This window comes from Oncorhynchus mykiss, chromosome 2, assembly GCF_057628025.1.
Source record: "Oncorhynchus mykiss isolate SJ-2025 chromosome 2, ASM5762802v1, whole genome shotgun sequence".
Lineage (NCBI taxonomy): Eukaryota > Metazoa > Chordata > Actinopteri > Salmoniformes > Salmonidae > Oncorhynchus > Oncorhynchus mykiss.
Window position 1 is genome coordinate 62,035,060 of NC_143023.1, and position 17,594 is coordinate 62,052,653.

Below are 17,594 nucleotides of genomic sequence, written 5' to 3' on the forward strand. Positions count from 1 at the left end.
ACCCCCTCCATGATGTAGGCTACATGTGTCCAATGCCCATCACGAAGCGAGAGACGTGAATACTGGTGAACCTCATAACAAGCCCTCCCGTAGTGTACCCTTACCCTAGGCCTTCTACAACGAAGGCTGGTTCAACAGCAATGCCTCGTGTCTTTTTTTAAATGCTGCTGATTTTCATATCATTACATTTCACATGTATTTATTGTTTGCCTGTTTTTCATTGGGTTTCATAAAATTCTAACTTACTAGAATGATTCACTGTCCTGGTTTTGTGGCGAGAATGTCCATGGCACGCATGTAATGCAACTTCTGAAGAAGTGTGAATGGTTCCAATATGTATATCAAACATGTATATTTAGGAGCAGTATAACGGTGAGTGGACATTCTCCCTTTGTCTTTATATTGGTTCTTTGTCCAGCTACTGTGAAAGGTTTAGATGTGTGTAAAACCCTCCATAGTCTGTGTTGTTTTAATATGATATGCCCACAGGAAGTGATTATGGTGCCTGTAAGTTTATTTTGACCTATTTACCGCACGTTGTTTTGATTAGAATTTTTCGCTCTTTTTTGGGGGGGTGAATTTAATCTTGCTTATTGACCAATGATTGGCATGTCCGTGCTCAGCCATAATGCAATTTACGGTAGGCCTTGCCCCTATATCAGTGTGAATGCTATGTATATATTTCCACACTGAAGCCATGCATTACTTACAATGTGGGCTGCAAACAGGTTCAAGTTAACATATTTAGCAAAGATTTGACTAAATGTTATTTTGTTTCTGTAAGCTGTTTTAACGAACTATAACGGACTAACATGGGAATTGGAGTTTGTTGAAAATATGAAATGTCCTTTATTCATGTCACCGAAGGAGAGAGGGGATTGCAGGATGTTTACATTCTACAAATATATGTTATTGTCAGACATCAGGTATCCTATGGGAGGAGAAGAGACAGTCTGGTACAAGTCAACATGACAGCAGTGAGTTGGGGAGGAGTGAGGAATATGGGCATAGGTCAGGTTAGATGAAAATGACAAAGCAAAAACAGGTTTTTAGAAATGTTTGTATATATATATATATATATATATATATATATATATATATATATATATATATATATATATATATATATATATATATATATATATATATATAAAAAGACAACTGAAACAACATTTTACATGAGTATTCAGATCCTTTACTCAGTACTTTGTAGAAGCACCTTTGGCAGCAATTGCAGCCTTGAGTCTTCTTGGGTATGACGCTACAAGCTTCTATTTGGGGAGTTTCTCCCATTCTTCTCTGCAGATCCTCTCAAGCTCTGTCAGGTTGAGTGGGGAGCGTTGCTGCACAGCTATTTTCAGGTCTCTTCAGAGATGTTTGATCAAGTCCTGGCTCTGGCTGGGCCACTCGAGGACATTCAGACTTACGCACTACCCTCTGTAGTGCCTTGCGGTCGGAGGCCGGGCAGTTACCATACCAGGCAGTGATGCAACCCGTCAGGATGCTCTTGATGGTGCAGCTGTAGAACCTTTTGAGGATCTGAGGACCCATGCCAAATCTTTTCAGTCTCCTGAGGGGGGAATAGGTTTTGTCGTGCCGTTAGGGTTGTTGTCCTGTTGGAAGGTGAACCTTTGCCCCAGTCTGAGATCCTGAGCGCTCTGGAGCAGGTTTTCATCAAGGATCTCTCTGTACTTTGCTCCGTTCATCTTTGCCTCGATCGTGACAGTCTTCCAGTCCCTGCCGCTGAAAAACATCCCCACGGCATGATTCTGCCAATACCATGCTTCACCATAGGAATGGTGCCAAGTTTCCTCCAGATGTGATGCTTGGCATTCAGGCCAAAGAGTTCAATCTTGGTTTCATCAGACAAGAGAATCTTGTTTCTTAAGTCTTTAGGTGCCATTTGACAAACTCCAAGCGGGCTGTTCCTCGACACAATCCTGTCTCAGAGCTCTATGGACAATTTCTTCAACCTAATGGCTTGGGTTTTACTCTGACATGCACTGTCAACTGTGGGACCTTTTTATATACACAGGTGTGTGCCTTTACAAATCATGTCCAATCAATTGAATGTACCACAGATGGACTCTAATCAACTTGTAGAAACATCTCAAGGATGATCAATGGAAATCAAATCAAATCAAATGTATTTATATAGCCCTTCGTACATCAGCTGATATCTCAAAGTGCTGCACAGAAACCCAGCCTAAAACCCCAAACAGCAAGCAATGCAGGTGTAGAAGCACCTAGGAAGAAACCTAGAGAGGAACCAGGCTATGTGGGGTGGCCAGTCCTCTTCTGGCTGTGCCGGGTGGAGATTATAACAGAACATGGCCAAGATGTTCAAATGTTCATAAATGACCAGCATGGTCAAATAATAATAATCACAGGCAGAACAGTTGAAACTGGAGCAGCAGCACGGCCAGGTGGACTGGGGACAGCAAGGAGTCATCATGTCAGGTAGTCCTGAGGCATGGTCCTAGGGCTCAGGTCCTCTGAGAGAGAGAAAGAAAGAGAGAATTAGAGAGAGCATACTTAAATTCACACAGGACACTGGATAGGACAGGAGAAGTACTCCAGATATAACAGACTGACCCTAGCCCCCGACACACAAACTACTGCAGGCTGAGACAGGAGGGGTCAGGAGACACTGTGGCCCCATCCGAGGACACCCCCGGACAGGGCCAAACAGGAAGGATATAACCCCACCCACTTTGCCAAAGCACAGCCCCCACACCACTAGAGGGACATCTTCAACCACCAACTTACCATCCTGAGACAAGGCTGAGTATAGCCCACAAAGATCTCCGCCATGGCACAAGGGGGTGGGGGGGCGCCATCCCAGACAGGAAGATCACATCAGTGCCTCACCCCTCATAGGGACGGTATGAAAGAGCCCTAGTAAGCCAGTGACTCAGCCCCTGTAATAGGGTTAGAGGCAGAGAATCCCAGTGGAAAGAGGGGAACCGGCCAGGCAGAGACAGCAAGGGCGGTTTGTTGCTCCAGAGCCTTTCCGTTCACCTTCACACTCCTGGGCCAGACTACACTCAATCATATGACCCACTGAAGAGATTAATCTTCAGTAAAGACTTAAATGTTGAGACCGAGTTTGCGTCTCTCACATGGGTAGGCAGACCATTCCATAAAAATGGAGCTCTGTAGGAGAAAGCCCTGCCTCCAGCTGTTTGCTTAGAAATTCTAGGGACAATTAGGAGGCCTGCGTCTTGTGACCATAGCGTACGTGTAGCACTAACTACGTATTTAGCACTAACTGAAGTTTATTTAGTGCTTTATCCGGGTAGCCGGAAAGTAGAGCATTGCAGTAGTCTAACCTAGAAGTGACAAAAGCATGGATTAATTTTTCTGCATCATTTTTGGACAAAGTTTCTGATTTTTGCAATGTTACGTAGATGGAAAAAAGCTGTCCTTGAAACAGTCTTGATATGTTCTTCAAAAGAGAGATCAGGGTCCAGAGTAACGCCGAGGTCCTTCACAGTTTTATTTGAGACGACTGTACAACCATTAAGATTAATTGTCCGATTCAACAGAAGATCTCTTTGTTTCTTGGGACCTAGAACAAGCATCTCTGTTTTGTCCGAGTTTAAAAGTAGAAAGTATGCAGCCATCCACTTCCTTATGTCTGAAACACATGCTTCTAGCGAGGGCAATTTTGGGGCTTCACCATGTTTCATTGAAATGTACAGCTGTGTGTCATCCGCATAGCAGTGAAAGTTAACATTATGTTTTCGAATGACATCCCCAAGAGGTAAAATATATAGTGATAATAGTGGTCCTAAACCGGAACCTTGAGGAACACCGAAATTTACAGTTGATTTGTCAGAGGACAAACCATTCACAGAGACAAACTGATATCTTTCCGACAGATCTAAACCAGGCCAGAACTTGTCCGTGTAGACCAATTTGGGTTTCCAATCTCTCCAAAAGAATGTGTGGAAACAGGATGCACCTGAGCTCAATTTCGGGTCTCATAGCAAAGGGTCTGAATACTTACAGGATGTAAATAAGATAGTTCAGTAATTTTTTTTATACATTTGCTAAAATTTCTAAAGTCCTGTTTTCACGTTGTCATTATGGGTGTGTAGATTGAGGAACATATATATTTTTAACATTTTAGAAGTAGGCTGTAAAGTGGAAAAAGTGAAGGGGACTTTTCGAAGGCACTGTATAGCACTACCGCCAGTACTTAGATTGACAGTTGTTAGGTTTGTTAAAATAGAGCCCATAGTCTCTTACCCAGCCTGGTAAACAAGGCTGAGGCTGCTGTCCTCTGTCTTCCATGTACAGCACTAACCCTGGTTCTGAAGGGAGCTGCAGGGTGTGGTGTACCCAGTTTTGAGATCCCTTCCAGCCCAGCATTAACACACAGGGTAGACTGTTATTCTAGCCCAGCATTAACACACAGGGTAGACTGTTATTCTAGGCCAGCATTAACACACAGGGTAGACCTATTATTCTAGGCCAGCATTAACACACAGTGTAGACCTGTTATTCTAGGCCAGCATTAACACACAGGGTAGACCTGTTATTCTAGGCCAGCATTCACACACAGGGTAGACTGTTATTCTAGCCCAGCATTAACACACAGGGTAGACTGTTATTCTAGCCCAGTGTTAACACACTTGACCATCAGTAGCGGTGTGTGGGTTCAATCACTGGGGAAGCCAGGCCGGGGGGAAACAAGCCATATTACAACATACAGTGCCTTGCGAAAGTATTCGGCCCCCTTGAACTTTGCGACCTTTTGCCACATTTCAGGCTTCAAACATAAAGATATAAAACTGTATTTTTTTGTGAAGAATCAACAACAAGTGGGGCACAATCATGAAGTGGAACGACATTTATTGGATATTTCAAACTTTTTTAACAAATCAAAACTGAAAAATTGGGCGTGCAAAATTATTCAGCCCCCTTAAGTTAATACTTTGTAGCGCCACCTTTTGCTGCGATTACAGCTGTAAGTCGCTTGGGGTATGTCTCTATCAGTTTTGCACATCGAGAGACTGACATTTTTTCCCATTCCTCCTTGCAAAACAGTTCGAGCTCAGTGAGGTTGGATGGAGAGCATTTGTGAACAGCAGTTTTCAGTTCTATCCACAGATTCTCGATTGGATTCAGGTCTGGACTTTGACTTGGCCATTCTAACACCTGGATATGTTTATTTTTTAACCATTCCATTGTAGATTTTGCTTTATGTTTTGGATCATTGTCTTGTTGGAAGACAAATCTCCGTCCCAGTCTCAGGTCTTTTGCAGACTCCATCAGGTTTTCTTCCAGAATGATCCTGTATTTGGCTCCATCCATCTTCCCATCAATTTTAACCATCTTCCCTGTCCCTGCTGAAGAAAAGCAGGCCCAAACCATGATGCTGCCACCACCATGTTTGACAGTGGGGATGGGGTGTTCAGGGTGATGAGCTGTGTTGCTTTTACGCCAAACATAACGTTTTGCATTGTTGCCAAAAAGTTCAATTTTGGTTTCATCTGACCAAAGCACCTTCTTCCACATGTTTGGTGTGTCTCCCAGGTGGCTTGTGGCAAACTTTAAACAACACTTTTTATGGATATCTTTAAGAAATGGCTTTCTTCTTGCCACTCTTCCATAAAGGCCAGATTTGTGCAATATACGACTGATTGTTGTCCTATGGACAGAGTCTCCCACCTCAGCTGTAGATCTCTGCAGTTCATCCAGAGTAATCATGGGCCTCTTGGCTGCATCTCTGATCAGTCTTCTCCTTGTATGAGCTGAAAGTTTAGAGGGACGGCCAGGTCTTGGTAGATTTGCAGTGGTCTGATACTCCTTCCATTTCAATATTATCGCTTGCACAGTGCTCCTTGGGATGTTTAAAGCTTGGGAAATCTTTTTGTATCCAAATCCGGCTTTAAACTTCTTCACAACAGTATATCGGACCTGCCTGGTGTGTTCCTTGTTCTTCATGATGCTCTCTGTGCTTTTAACGGACCTCTGAGACTATCACAGTGCAGGTGCATTTATACAGAGACTTGATTACACACAGGTGGATTGTATTTATCATCATTAGTCATTTAGGTCAACATTGGATCATTCAGAGATCCTCACTGAACTTCTGGAGAGAGTTTGCTGCACTGAAAGTAAAGGGGCTGAATAATTTTGCACGCCCAATTTTTCAGTTTTTGATTTGTTAAAAAAGTTTGAAATATCCAATAAATGTCGTTCCACTTCATGATTATGTCCCACTTGTTGTTGATTCTTCACAAAAAAATACAGTTTTATATCTTTATGTTTGAAGCCTGAAATGTGGCAAAAGGTCGCAAAGTTCAAGGGGGCCGAATACTTTCGCAAGGCACTGTGTGTATATATATATATATATAACATTGTGAATGATAACACAATTAGCCAAATTAAACATTTTATGTTCTACTTTTTCTCCTGTGTGTGTGTCTGTGCGTGCCATCTTTTGACATTACAAAATGTGTGTGTTTGTGTTTCCAGGATGCAGTGCCCGGACTGACCTTCCACTACTGGGGGCTGTTTGACGGCCATGCGGGCTCAGGGGCGGCGGTGGTGGCGTCTAAGCTGCTCCAGCACCACATCATAGAACACCTCCGAGAGGTCCTGGATGTCCTGAGGAACCCGGCCCAGCTGGTCCCCATCATCCACGGGGAAGAGCCCAACAACCACAACCTCACCCCCACCACAAACAGGGGCATCACCAGGACCGCCTCACTGCGGGGGGCCGCAGGGGCACCCGGCTCCCCCAGTCACCCCCCTCCCACCAGGTTCTTCACAGAGAAGAAGGTCCATCATGAGAGCCTGGTGATGGGAGCCATAGAGAATGCCTTCAAAGAGATGGTGAGTTCATTGCCATGTTCAGTAGGTTAACATTGTGGATTGTTGCAGATAGAAATGTCATGAATAGAGTTGATGTGATTCCCTGTTCTACATCTGAGACGGGCATGTCTGTTGTACATGATCTATTTCTATCTGAGTGTTCCACTATGTTGTGCCCTGGTGAATTCAGCCCTGGTCTGAAAGAACATACTAACCATCCTGCATTATTTACAGTATATAAGGGACACTGCAGCATCGATTTAATTACTGCACATTCATTGTAAGAAACATTGCAGCGCTCCCCTCATTCCCATCATTATCTGTTTAGCCGATATGCATTGATCAGCGGCGTCTTGGCAATTAGTTATTTTTTTCTGAAGATATGCAGTTGGCATAATGAGATCAACGTCACAGCTTACTGGGCAGTGGGAATAGTACTAGTAAGCATGGTCTAAATGCAGTTTTCTTTTTTATTTCTAAGGATAACTGTCCGGTTGTTGTACATACTCTGCCTGTTCAGTTGAAGTCAGAAGTTTACATACACTTAGGCTGGAGTCATTATAACTCGTTTTTCAACCACTCCACATATTTCTTGTTAACAAACTATAGTTTTGGCAACTCTGTTAGGATATCTACTTCGTACATGACACAAGTCATTTTTCCAACAATTGTTTACAGACAGATTATTTCACTTATAATTCACTGTATCACAATTCCAGTGGGTCAGAAGTTTACATACACTAAGTTGACTGTGCCTTTTAAACAGCTTGGAAAATTCCAGAAAATGATGTCATTGCTTTAGAAGCTTCTGCTAGGCTAATTGACATAATTTGAGTCAATTGGCGATGTACCTGTGGATGTATTTCAAGGCCTACCTTCAGTCTCAGTGCCTCTTTGCTTGACATCATGGGAAAATCAAAAGAAATCAGCCTCAGACCTCCACAAGTCTGGTAGATCTCCACAAGTCTGGTTCATCATTGGGAGCAATTTACAAATGCCTGAAGGTACCACGTTCATCTGTACAAACAATAGTACGCAAGTATAAACACCATGGAACCACGCAGCCATCGTACTGCTCAGGAAGGAGACTCATTCTGTCTCCTAGAGATGAACGTACTTGGTGGCGAAAATTGCAAATCAATCCCGGAACAACAGAAAGGACCTTGTGAAGATGCTGGAGGAAACAGTTACAAAAGTATCTATATCCACAGTAAAACAAGTAAACCAATATCGACATAACCTGAAAGGCCGCTCAGCAAGGAAGAAGCCACTACTCCAAAACCGCCATAAAAAAGCCAGACTACGGTTTGCAACTGCACATGGGGACAAAGATCATACTTTTTGGAGAAATGTCCTCTGGTCTGATGAAACAAAAATGTAATTGTTTGACCATAATGACCATTGTTATGTTTGGAGGAAAAAGGGGGATGCTTGCAAGCTGAAGAACACCACCCCAACCTTGAAGCATGGGGGTGGCAGCATCATGTTGTGGGGGTGCATTGCTGCACCATGATGGCACCATGAGGCAGGAAAATTGTGGATATATTGAAACAACATCTCAAAACATCAGTCAGGAAGTTGATGCTTGGTCGCAAATGGGTATTCCCAATGGACAATGACCCCAAGCATACTTCCAAAGTTGTGGGAAAATGGCATAAGGACAGTCAAGTTATTGGAGTGACCATCAAAAAGCCCCGACCTTAATCCTATAGAAAATGCATGGCCAGAACTGAAAGTGCGAGTAAGGAGACCTACAAACCTGACTCAGTTACACCAGCTCTGTCAGGAGGAATGGGCCAAAATTCACCCAACTTATTGTGGGAAGATTGTGGATGGCTACCCAAAACGTTTGACCCAAGTTACACTCAATTGCCTTTAAATTGTTTATGTAAACTTCTGACCCACTGGGAATGTGATGAAAGAAATAAAAGCTGAAAGAAATTATTCTCTCTACTATTATCCTGACATTTCACATTCTTAAAATAAAGTGGTGATCCTAACTGACATAAGACAGGGATTTTTTTTACAAGGATTAAATGTCAGGAATTGTGAAAAACTGAGTTTAAATGTATTTGGCTAAGGTGTATGTAAGCGTCCGACTTCAACTGTATGTCTGAAATAGATGAATGTGTCATAGCTCCAGGTTTGATTTAAATGAATTCGATCTTTAGCTGTGTCTGCTTTCCTCAGCAGCTCTTTGGCACTGAGAGTTGAGTGGCGTCTAACAGCTGTCTGCCAGTGATAACGCTGCGTTTAGCTTCGGCATGTTGCCACCCCCCTCCCAGTCTCTCTAATCCATTATCTGTGACTGTTCCTCAAATCAGCAGCATATGGTGCCAGTCAGTCCACAGCACCACGATTTGTGGACTTTTTCCCCTTCTAACCTGCAGGCCAAAAAAGGTTTCAGTGCTGCTCACCATCTGGTTGTGGTGCTGTAAGAGGATGTGTGGACTTCGACTTAGCTCACTGAGCGGCCCAGTGGTCGGACACACAGCCAATCAAAAGAGTGTGGTCTTGACAGGCTTTTGGCCAATGAGGAGTCAGAAAGGTCATTGGTTATTAGCCTTGTTGTTTCGTCTTGTTCTTGAGGATTCTGGCTTTGGCTTCAAGACAAATTTTGGCACTCGCTAAATTCTGCTGTTGTGTTTCCTCTCTTGAGAGCTATGAGGTCACCACCTGGTGTCTAGTCCACTGATACAATCCAAGTCTGAAATGTTGATCACTTAGAGTGCCAACTGCATTCTGGTCTCATCTGTTTCACACAACTCCTTACAATAACTCGCATAACTTCAGACAAACCTGGGTACTGCAGCAGAAGCTGTTGTTTTCCTCATCACCACTAGATGGCAGTGTGCGGCCATCCATTGAATGAGTGAGTGTAATTTTCCAAGTCTCTTATCACTGTCAACCCAAACTATCAACTGTAATAATGCACCATTTCCCATGCACCTGTGCACATTTCAGACTGTGTCGATGCTTAACGATTGTTTGTAATGAATGTGTGACGTACAAGGATTTAAGATTAAACGTCTATATATAAATGCACAATTTCATCAAAAAGCAGTTCACTGACATGTCGTTGCAGTTGAGTGTATGTCATGCAAATGTTTGCCTTTTGATCTAACAGCAGTCTGTTATAGAGTCAAAAACCTTCACCATGATATTCCACAATATATTCAGCTCATTCCTATACTTGATTTCATAGCGTGATAAAGCTATTCTCTGCCTCTCTCTCTCTCACTCTTCACTCTTTTTTTCACAGGCACAAGGCAATCCGTATCCCTCTTGTCTCCCATCTTTTTGTTGTTGTTCCTCATCCCATATGGCTCTTGTCTGGAGCTTTGCTCCCCATCTCTTCGTTAATCTTGCTTCTTATTTTTAATGAACCTCATTCTCAGGCGAAATCTGTCACTGATTTGGGTGATGGAGGTGCATAATTCAGACTAGTTTTACCCCTCTCTTATCTGGGATAACCACCAACCACTGGCTCTGATTTCTAGTTCTCAGGTTGACATGAATCACGTCCACGGGCCGTTTCTGGAGGAGGCTGCCAGAGCCTAATAAACACGGAGATGTGTAAACATAAAAAGGAAACGTGGCTCACGATGACGACACTGTTTACATTGAGAAGGACATAAATAACTGGGGGAGATCCGATTTTTTTTTTTTTTGGCGCCTAGTCTCCCGCCCTGTAAAGACATGTACTGTGTATAGACCCTACTAAAGCTGCAGTCAAATGAACATGCAGTAGGATGCAAACCATAGTCCTGACTGTTGTCTTGCATTGACCTATTGACCTACAAGAGAGGTAAGCGTTTCACTGCATCATTTACACCCTGTATCCTGTGCACGTGACACATGAACTTTGATTACATTGCATCACAGTTCATTCGTCTTAGGATGGCTAGCTGAGACAACTACATATATCCCAGTCATAGTAAACAACAAAAATAAATCCTCCGTTAAATCGGCGCTAGTGAGATGAGACAAGTGCGAGTGTTAGTGCAAGATAAAGCTAGTTGTTTATGCAGACATTTTCAATTTTCATTATTGAAGCCTTTCCTCCCTGCAGCCACAGGCGTTTGATAGCAGGATACGTAGGTATGCACTGCTACAGAGTCATAACTTACCCCTGAAGCCACAGCCGTTTGATAGCAGGATACGTAGGTATGCACTGCTACAGAGTCATAACTTACCCTCGGTGAAGGACACATTTTGTTCACTAAATTCCCCCTCCCTAACACACACACACACATTCCTGAGCAATGTGTTTCTCCTCCAAGGTGACAGCAGTGGTGGGGCCGGGATGGAGGGTGCTGGGGTGTCACTAGGGCCTTGTTCCACAGAAACACACACAGTGTGCTTCATCAGATAGTTGATAGCCAGCAGAAGAGCGCAAGGCAGAGTGCGTGTGTTTTCCACAAGCTAGGGACAGAGTAAATTAGCAGACATTATTTTGTCACTCTTAACATTGTGCTAGTTGACCCTGATAGACGAGCGTCCTGCCCAGGGGGTGTACTTGTACATCAAGCTGCTTCACGCTACAGAAATATGAGAGAGGCTCCGGCTCGGTGGGCCCCTTCTTGCAGTGACAAGGCTACTTACTCTGGTTTGCGCTTCAAACCAATTGAACTCTTCCACGACACTTTTACGATCGTTTTAGATAACAAAGGGTGAACTAGTGAGCGTCCATAATATATAGGTAGAGAACCATAGCTTGGATGATTCAACTTTTTATGTTTTAGCTTTTTGATGAATTCAGTAAGAGATTAATTATTCATCTAATTAATATCATGGATTTTTAAAATAATTCCCTTGGTTTAATTAGTGCTAAAATAATCGCCCTAATTAAGCCGGGTAATAACGATTACTCCATCAGACTTCACCTTGTCTTTAGGTTTCCATCGTTTTTTTTAATCTCTCCTTGATGTATTCTGCTCATGTTATGTCCAATATGTTACTGTGGAAAGGATTTGAATCCATAGCAGGTCTTTATGTGCTTTATTGTAGTTGGGGGGGGGGGGGGGGGGGTGGAAGTGTTTCCTTTTATGATTGGTATGTTTTCAAGTGTATTTGTGAAAGTGTGTTGTTGTGTTATTGTGACGTGTATATGTACACTGAGTGTACAAACCATTAGGAACACCTGCTCTTTCTGTGACATAGACTGACCAGGTGAATCCGTGTGCATCAAGAATTGTCCCCCACCAACGAACATCCGGACAACTTGACACAACTGTGGGAAGCATTGGAGACAACATGGGCCAGCATCCCTGTGGAACGCTTTCGATACCTTGTAGAGTCCCTGCCCCAACAAATTGAGGCTGTTCTGAGGGAAAAATGGGGTGGAACTCAATGTTAGGAAGGTGTTCCTAATGTTTTTTGTACTCTCAGTGTATATGTGTATTTATGTGTTTGGTTTTCAGGATGCCCAGATTGAGAGAGACAAAGCTGTGTTTAACGTCTCTGGAGGCTGTACTGCTCTGTGTGCGCTCTTTTTACTCGGAAAGCTCTACGTTGGAAATGCCGGGGACAGCAGGTGAGACACACAGATGCACACACTGAAGTAAACACTCAAACTGTTTGAATTAACACCGATTGCTTTGTCCTGCACAGAGCAATCATTATCCGAGGTGGAGAGGTTATCCCCATGTCTACAGAGTTCACACCCGAGTCAGAGAGGCAGCGCTTGCAGTTCCTGGTAAGAGGAGGAACTCAACAGACACTGTATCGCAATGCATGACCTCCCCTCCCTGTTCAGACATTCACTATGCTTGACTTTCCTACCTGGTTTCTGCTGGTGGAATAACGCCCACAGTTGCTGGTAAGAGGAGGAACTCTACCACAACCCTCTGAATCACAGTGAACCTGGGCTGTTCTCTGTCCCAGACCTGGGTTCAAATAGTATTTGAGATCATTTCAAATATTTTAGCTGGCCTTGATTGAGTTTGACTGGCACAATGGAACCAATAGACAAAAAAAGAACAAACCCCACTTATCTTATCAGAGTAGAGAAAACGCTCAAACTATTTTTAAGATTTCAAATAGCATTTGAACCCAGTTCTGCTCAGTTACTCACTGACAGTTACTAAGCTTAGCTCGTTTGCCTGGTGTCTAGGCTGGTTTAATTGACTGGCGTGCCCAGGGGATAGGAAGACGATCTCTTCACGCTCCTCTCTCTCCTCTTTCTATGTGAAGGCCTACATGCAGCCACACCTGTTAGGGGGAGAGTTTACACATCTGGAGTTCCCCAGACGAGTACAGAGGAAGGAGGTGGGGAAGAGGATGCTCTATAGGGACTTCACTATGTCTGGCTGGTGGGTATCCATCCATCTTCTCTGTTTGATTACTGCTACTCAAATAATGGTGGGCCTTGTTCCTCTCATTGTGATAAGTTACAGACAGGTGCTGCATTGAGGAATGTATCATACCCCCACCATTTTACCGGAATCATGAGATAATCCAGATTAGGCATCTTTGCATGATTTGTCATTGAAATGTCACGTTATCGCAATTTCACGAGCAACTACGCTCCGCTATTGAAATAATGTCCTTTGTCCGCAATCATTTTGTCTATCTGAACCTGAACCCCCCCCCCCTCCCCCTCCATTCTTATCAATGTACTGATGGCCAGCTGATTGACAGGACATGCTTTGATAGACTCAGACATTCGGTGTGGTCTGTGTGAATGACTGGGGCAGTTCAGCTCATCAGTGTTCCCTGGACAGAACTAGGGCCCATCAATGCGTCTTTGAGAGTGAGAGCGGGACAGACAGAGACGGTGGTGGTGATTAAGGGGAGATTTATCAGAGCTGGCTCTTTCTCAATGCGGTTCTGTCTGTGCTGTTAAGATGTGCCGATGTAGGACAGGGCAGTGCTGCTCACTGAGTCCAGAACTCGGGAACAGAACTGATATCTGTGATGCATTTTTAACAGATTCCTTTACAGCGAAGTGGACCTTTCTCAGAACTGGCCTCTAAGCGTACAGATAAAAATAGATGTGTGTGTGTGCACGTGCTGTCATGCCCATATGGGGCACAGGGACACATGCCCCCTCGGAATTTTCCTGTAATACTACTAGCCACTTTCATGGTGTTGGTTTTAGCTAGCCCAGAAACACTGTAGGTTCCCAACCTCATAACTTGCTACCAAGAAGTAATTTCAAGTTCGATTAGCTAGCTTTCCTAACTACAGTATATTAGCTGGCAAGTTTGATCGACTTTAGAAAAGCAAACAGCAACTACAGTATGTAGTGGTTAACATGCAAACCACACCGCTCACGTCGCATGCGTCAACCATGTCGCGCTCTCTCGCTCTGTGTCGCGCTCTCTCTCGCTCTGTGTTGCTCTAGCTCTCTCTGTCACTCACACACGCGCACACACACACACACACACGCCTAGTTGGCAGTGAGCTGGGCTGTGAATTGACAGTGCAGATGGGGGGGTTGTTAAGCATGGAGGCGGTGGCGTTTTAGGGTCGTGTTCAATTGATGGATGTTTAGCAGCGTGCATGTTCTACATGTTCAAACGCCCCAGTTGCCAGGCAGGCACACCAGCCAGCAGTGAAGAAACAAAGAGCGAAAATGAAAAAAAGAAAAGGAAGGTAAGAGCGAGGTAGAGAAGTCAGAGTACGGAGGCTGGGCTGGGTGGAGAATGGGGAACAGTGATTCTGGGCTGGGTTAATTGACTGTTAGAAAAAGTATCTAGATCCTCTGAGACTGTGGAAGGATCCACATTGTGGATTTAAAAGAACATGAATCGGCAGCATACCTTTTTGTTTTTAAGCCCAGAATTTCTAGCCCCTTGATATTATTGTTGGATCTGATTTTAATAGCTAACATTTCAATGGCCTTTTAATACTGTCTGAGAAGGAGCCATTGACTATTTTGCACCTGGGGTTACTATACTTAACTTTAACCCATTGCATAAGAGATTCTACAAAATTCAAATATTCCAGGCATTTCTATATAAATTCCAATCGTCTTTTTTCAAAATCCTTTTCGGAGTCAGCTATGAATATCAGGCCTGGTTTCATGGTGTTTTATTGTTTCAAGTACTTGTTTTATTATCTCTATGTAAAAATACAACTGTCTGGTTAGGATGAATAATAGCTGACAATTTTTGCATCACAACACTGAAAGTAAGTGTAAGGGGACTCTTCTTGCTGAGTACCTGATAGTTGACCATTTTTATAGGCGTGGTTAAAACACGTTAACAGTGGATCTTTGAGGAGATCAAAAAAATGTTGCACATACAGTTGAAGTTTACATAGACCTTAGCCAAATACATTTAAATTCAGTTTTTCACAATCCCTGACATTTAATCCTAGTAACAATTCCCTGTCTTAGGTCAGTTAGGATCACCACTTTATTTTAAGAATGTGAAATGTCAGAATAATAGTAGAGAGAATTATTTCATTTCTTTCAGCACATTCCCAGTGGGTCAGAAGTGGGAACACTCAGAACACTCAATTAGTATTTGGTAGCATTGCCTTTAAATTTTTTAACTTGGGTCAAATGTTTTGGGTAGCCTTCCACAAGCTTCACACAATAAGTTGGGTGAATTTTGGCCCATTCCTGCTGATAGAGCTGGTGTAACTGAGTCAGGTTTGTAGGCCTCCTTGCTCGCAAACACTTTTTCAGTTCTGCCCACAAATGTTCTATAGGATTGAGGTCAGGGCTTTGTGATGGCCACTCCAAAACCTTGACTTTGTTGTCCTTAAGCCATTTTGCAAAAACTTTGGAAGTATGCTTGGGGTCATTGTCCATTTGGAAGACCCATTTGCAACCAAGCTTTAACTTCCTGACAGATGTCTTGAGATGTTGCTTCAATATATCCACATAACTTAGCTTCCTCATGATGCCATCTATTTTGTGAAGTGCACCAGTCCCTCCTGCAGCAAAGCACTGCCACAACATGATGCTGCCACCCCCATGCGTCACGGTTGGGATGGTGTTCTTCAGCTTGCAAGCCTCCCCCTTTTTCCTCCAAACATAATGATGTCATTAGACCAGAGGACATTTCTCCAAAAAGTATGATCTTTGTCTCCATGTGCAGTTCCAAACCATAGTCTGGCTTTTTTATGGCTGTTTTTTTAGCAGTGGCTTCTTCCTTGCTGAGTGGCCTTTCAGGTTATGTCAATATACAGTGGGGGAAAAAAGTATTTAGTCAGCCACCAATTGTGCAAGTTCTCCCACTTAAAAAGATGAGGCCTGTACTTTTCATCATAGGTAAACTTAAACTATGACAGACAAAATTAGAATTTTGTTTCTCCAGAAAATCACATTGTAGGATTTTTAATTAATTTATTTATAAATTATGGTGGAAAATTAGTATTTGGTCACCTACAAACAAGCAATATTTCTGGCTCTCACAGACCTGTAACTTCTTCTTTAAGAGGCTCCTCTGTTCTCCACTCGTTACCTGTATTAATGGCACCTGTTTGAACTTGTTATCAGTATAAAAGACACCTGTCCACAACCTCAAACAGTCACACTCCAAACTCCACCATGGCCAAGACCAAAGAGCTGTCAAAGGACACCAGAAACAAATTGTAGACCTGCACCAGGCTGGGAAGACTGAATCTGCAATAGGTAAACAGCTTGGTTTGAAGAAATCAACTGTGGGAGCAATTATTAGGAAATGGAAGACATACAAGACCACTGATAATCTCCCTCGATCTGGGGCTCCACGCAAGATCTCACCCCGTGGGGTCAAAATGATCACAAGAACGGTGAGCAAAAATCCCAGAACCACACGGGGGGACCTAGTGAATGACCTACAGAGAGCTGGGATCAAAGTAACAAAGCCTAACATCAGTAACACACTACACCGCCAGGGACTCAAATCCTGCAGTGCCAGACATGTCCCCCTGCTTAAGCCAGTACATGTCCAGGCCCGTCTGAAGTTTGTTAGAGAGCATTTGGATGATCCAGAAGAAGATTGGGAGAATGTCATATGGTCAGATGAAACCAGATGAAACCAACTCGTCGTGTTTGGAGGACAAAAGAATGCTGAGTTGCATCCAAAGAACACCATACCTGCTCTGAAGCATGGGGGTGGAAACATCATGCTTTGGGGCTGTTTTTCTGCAAAGGGACCAGGACGACTGATCCGTGTAAAGGAAAGAATGAATGGGGCCATGTATCGTGAGATTTTGAGTGAAAACCTCCTTCCATCAGCAAGGGCATTGAAGATGAAACGTGGCTGGGTCTTTCAGCATGACAATGATCCCAAACACACCGCCCGGGCAACGAAGGAGTGGCTTTGTAAGAAGCATTTCAAGGTCCTGGAGTGGCCTAGCCAGTCTCCAGATCTCAACCCCATAGAAAATCTTTGGAGGGAGTTGAAAGTCCGTGTTGCCCAGCAACAGCCCCAAAACATCCCTGCTCTAGAGGAGATCTGCAATGAGGAATGGGCCAAAATACCAGCAACCGTGTGTGAAAACCTTGTGAAGACTTACAGAAAACGTTTGACCTCTGTCATTGCCAACAAAGGGTATATAACTAAGTATTGAGACAAACTTTTTTTATTGACCAAATACTTATTTTCCACCATAATTTGCAAATAAATTCATTAAAAATCCTACAATGTGATTTTCTGGATTTTTTTTCCCCTCATTTCGTCTGTCATAGTTGAAGTGTACCTATGATGAAATTACAGGCCTTTCTCATCTTTTTAAGTGGGAGAACATGCACAATTGGTGGCTGACTAAATACTTTTTTTGCCCCACTGTAGTACTTATTTTACTGTGGATATAGATACTTTTGT

General features: G+C 43.3%; 1 protein-coding gene across 2 annotated transcripts in view; it reads left to right on the plus strand.

Moving 5' to 3' along the window:
- The window catches only part of ppm1h (protein phosphatase, Mg2+/Mn2+ dependent, 1H), a 59,310-nt gene that overhangs the window by 16,042 nt on the left and 25,674 nt on the right, over positions 1 to 17,594 (plus strand). For both annotated transcript variants that reach the window (XM_036952547.2, XM_090204151.1), the window contains 4 exons: positions 6,490 to 6,849; positions 12,252 to 12,364; positions 12,442 to 12,526; positions 13,024 to 13,142. In XM_036952547.2, the coding sequence (XP_036808442.2) occupies positions 6,490 to 6,849; positions 12,252 to 12,364; positions 12,442 to 12,526; positions 13,024 to 13,142 (677 nt within the window). The remainder of the gene's footprint in view (positions 1 to 6,489; positions 6,850 to 12,251; positions 12,365 to 12,441; positions 12,527 to 13,023; positions 13,143 to 17,594) is intronic.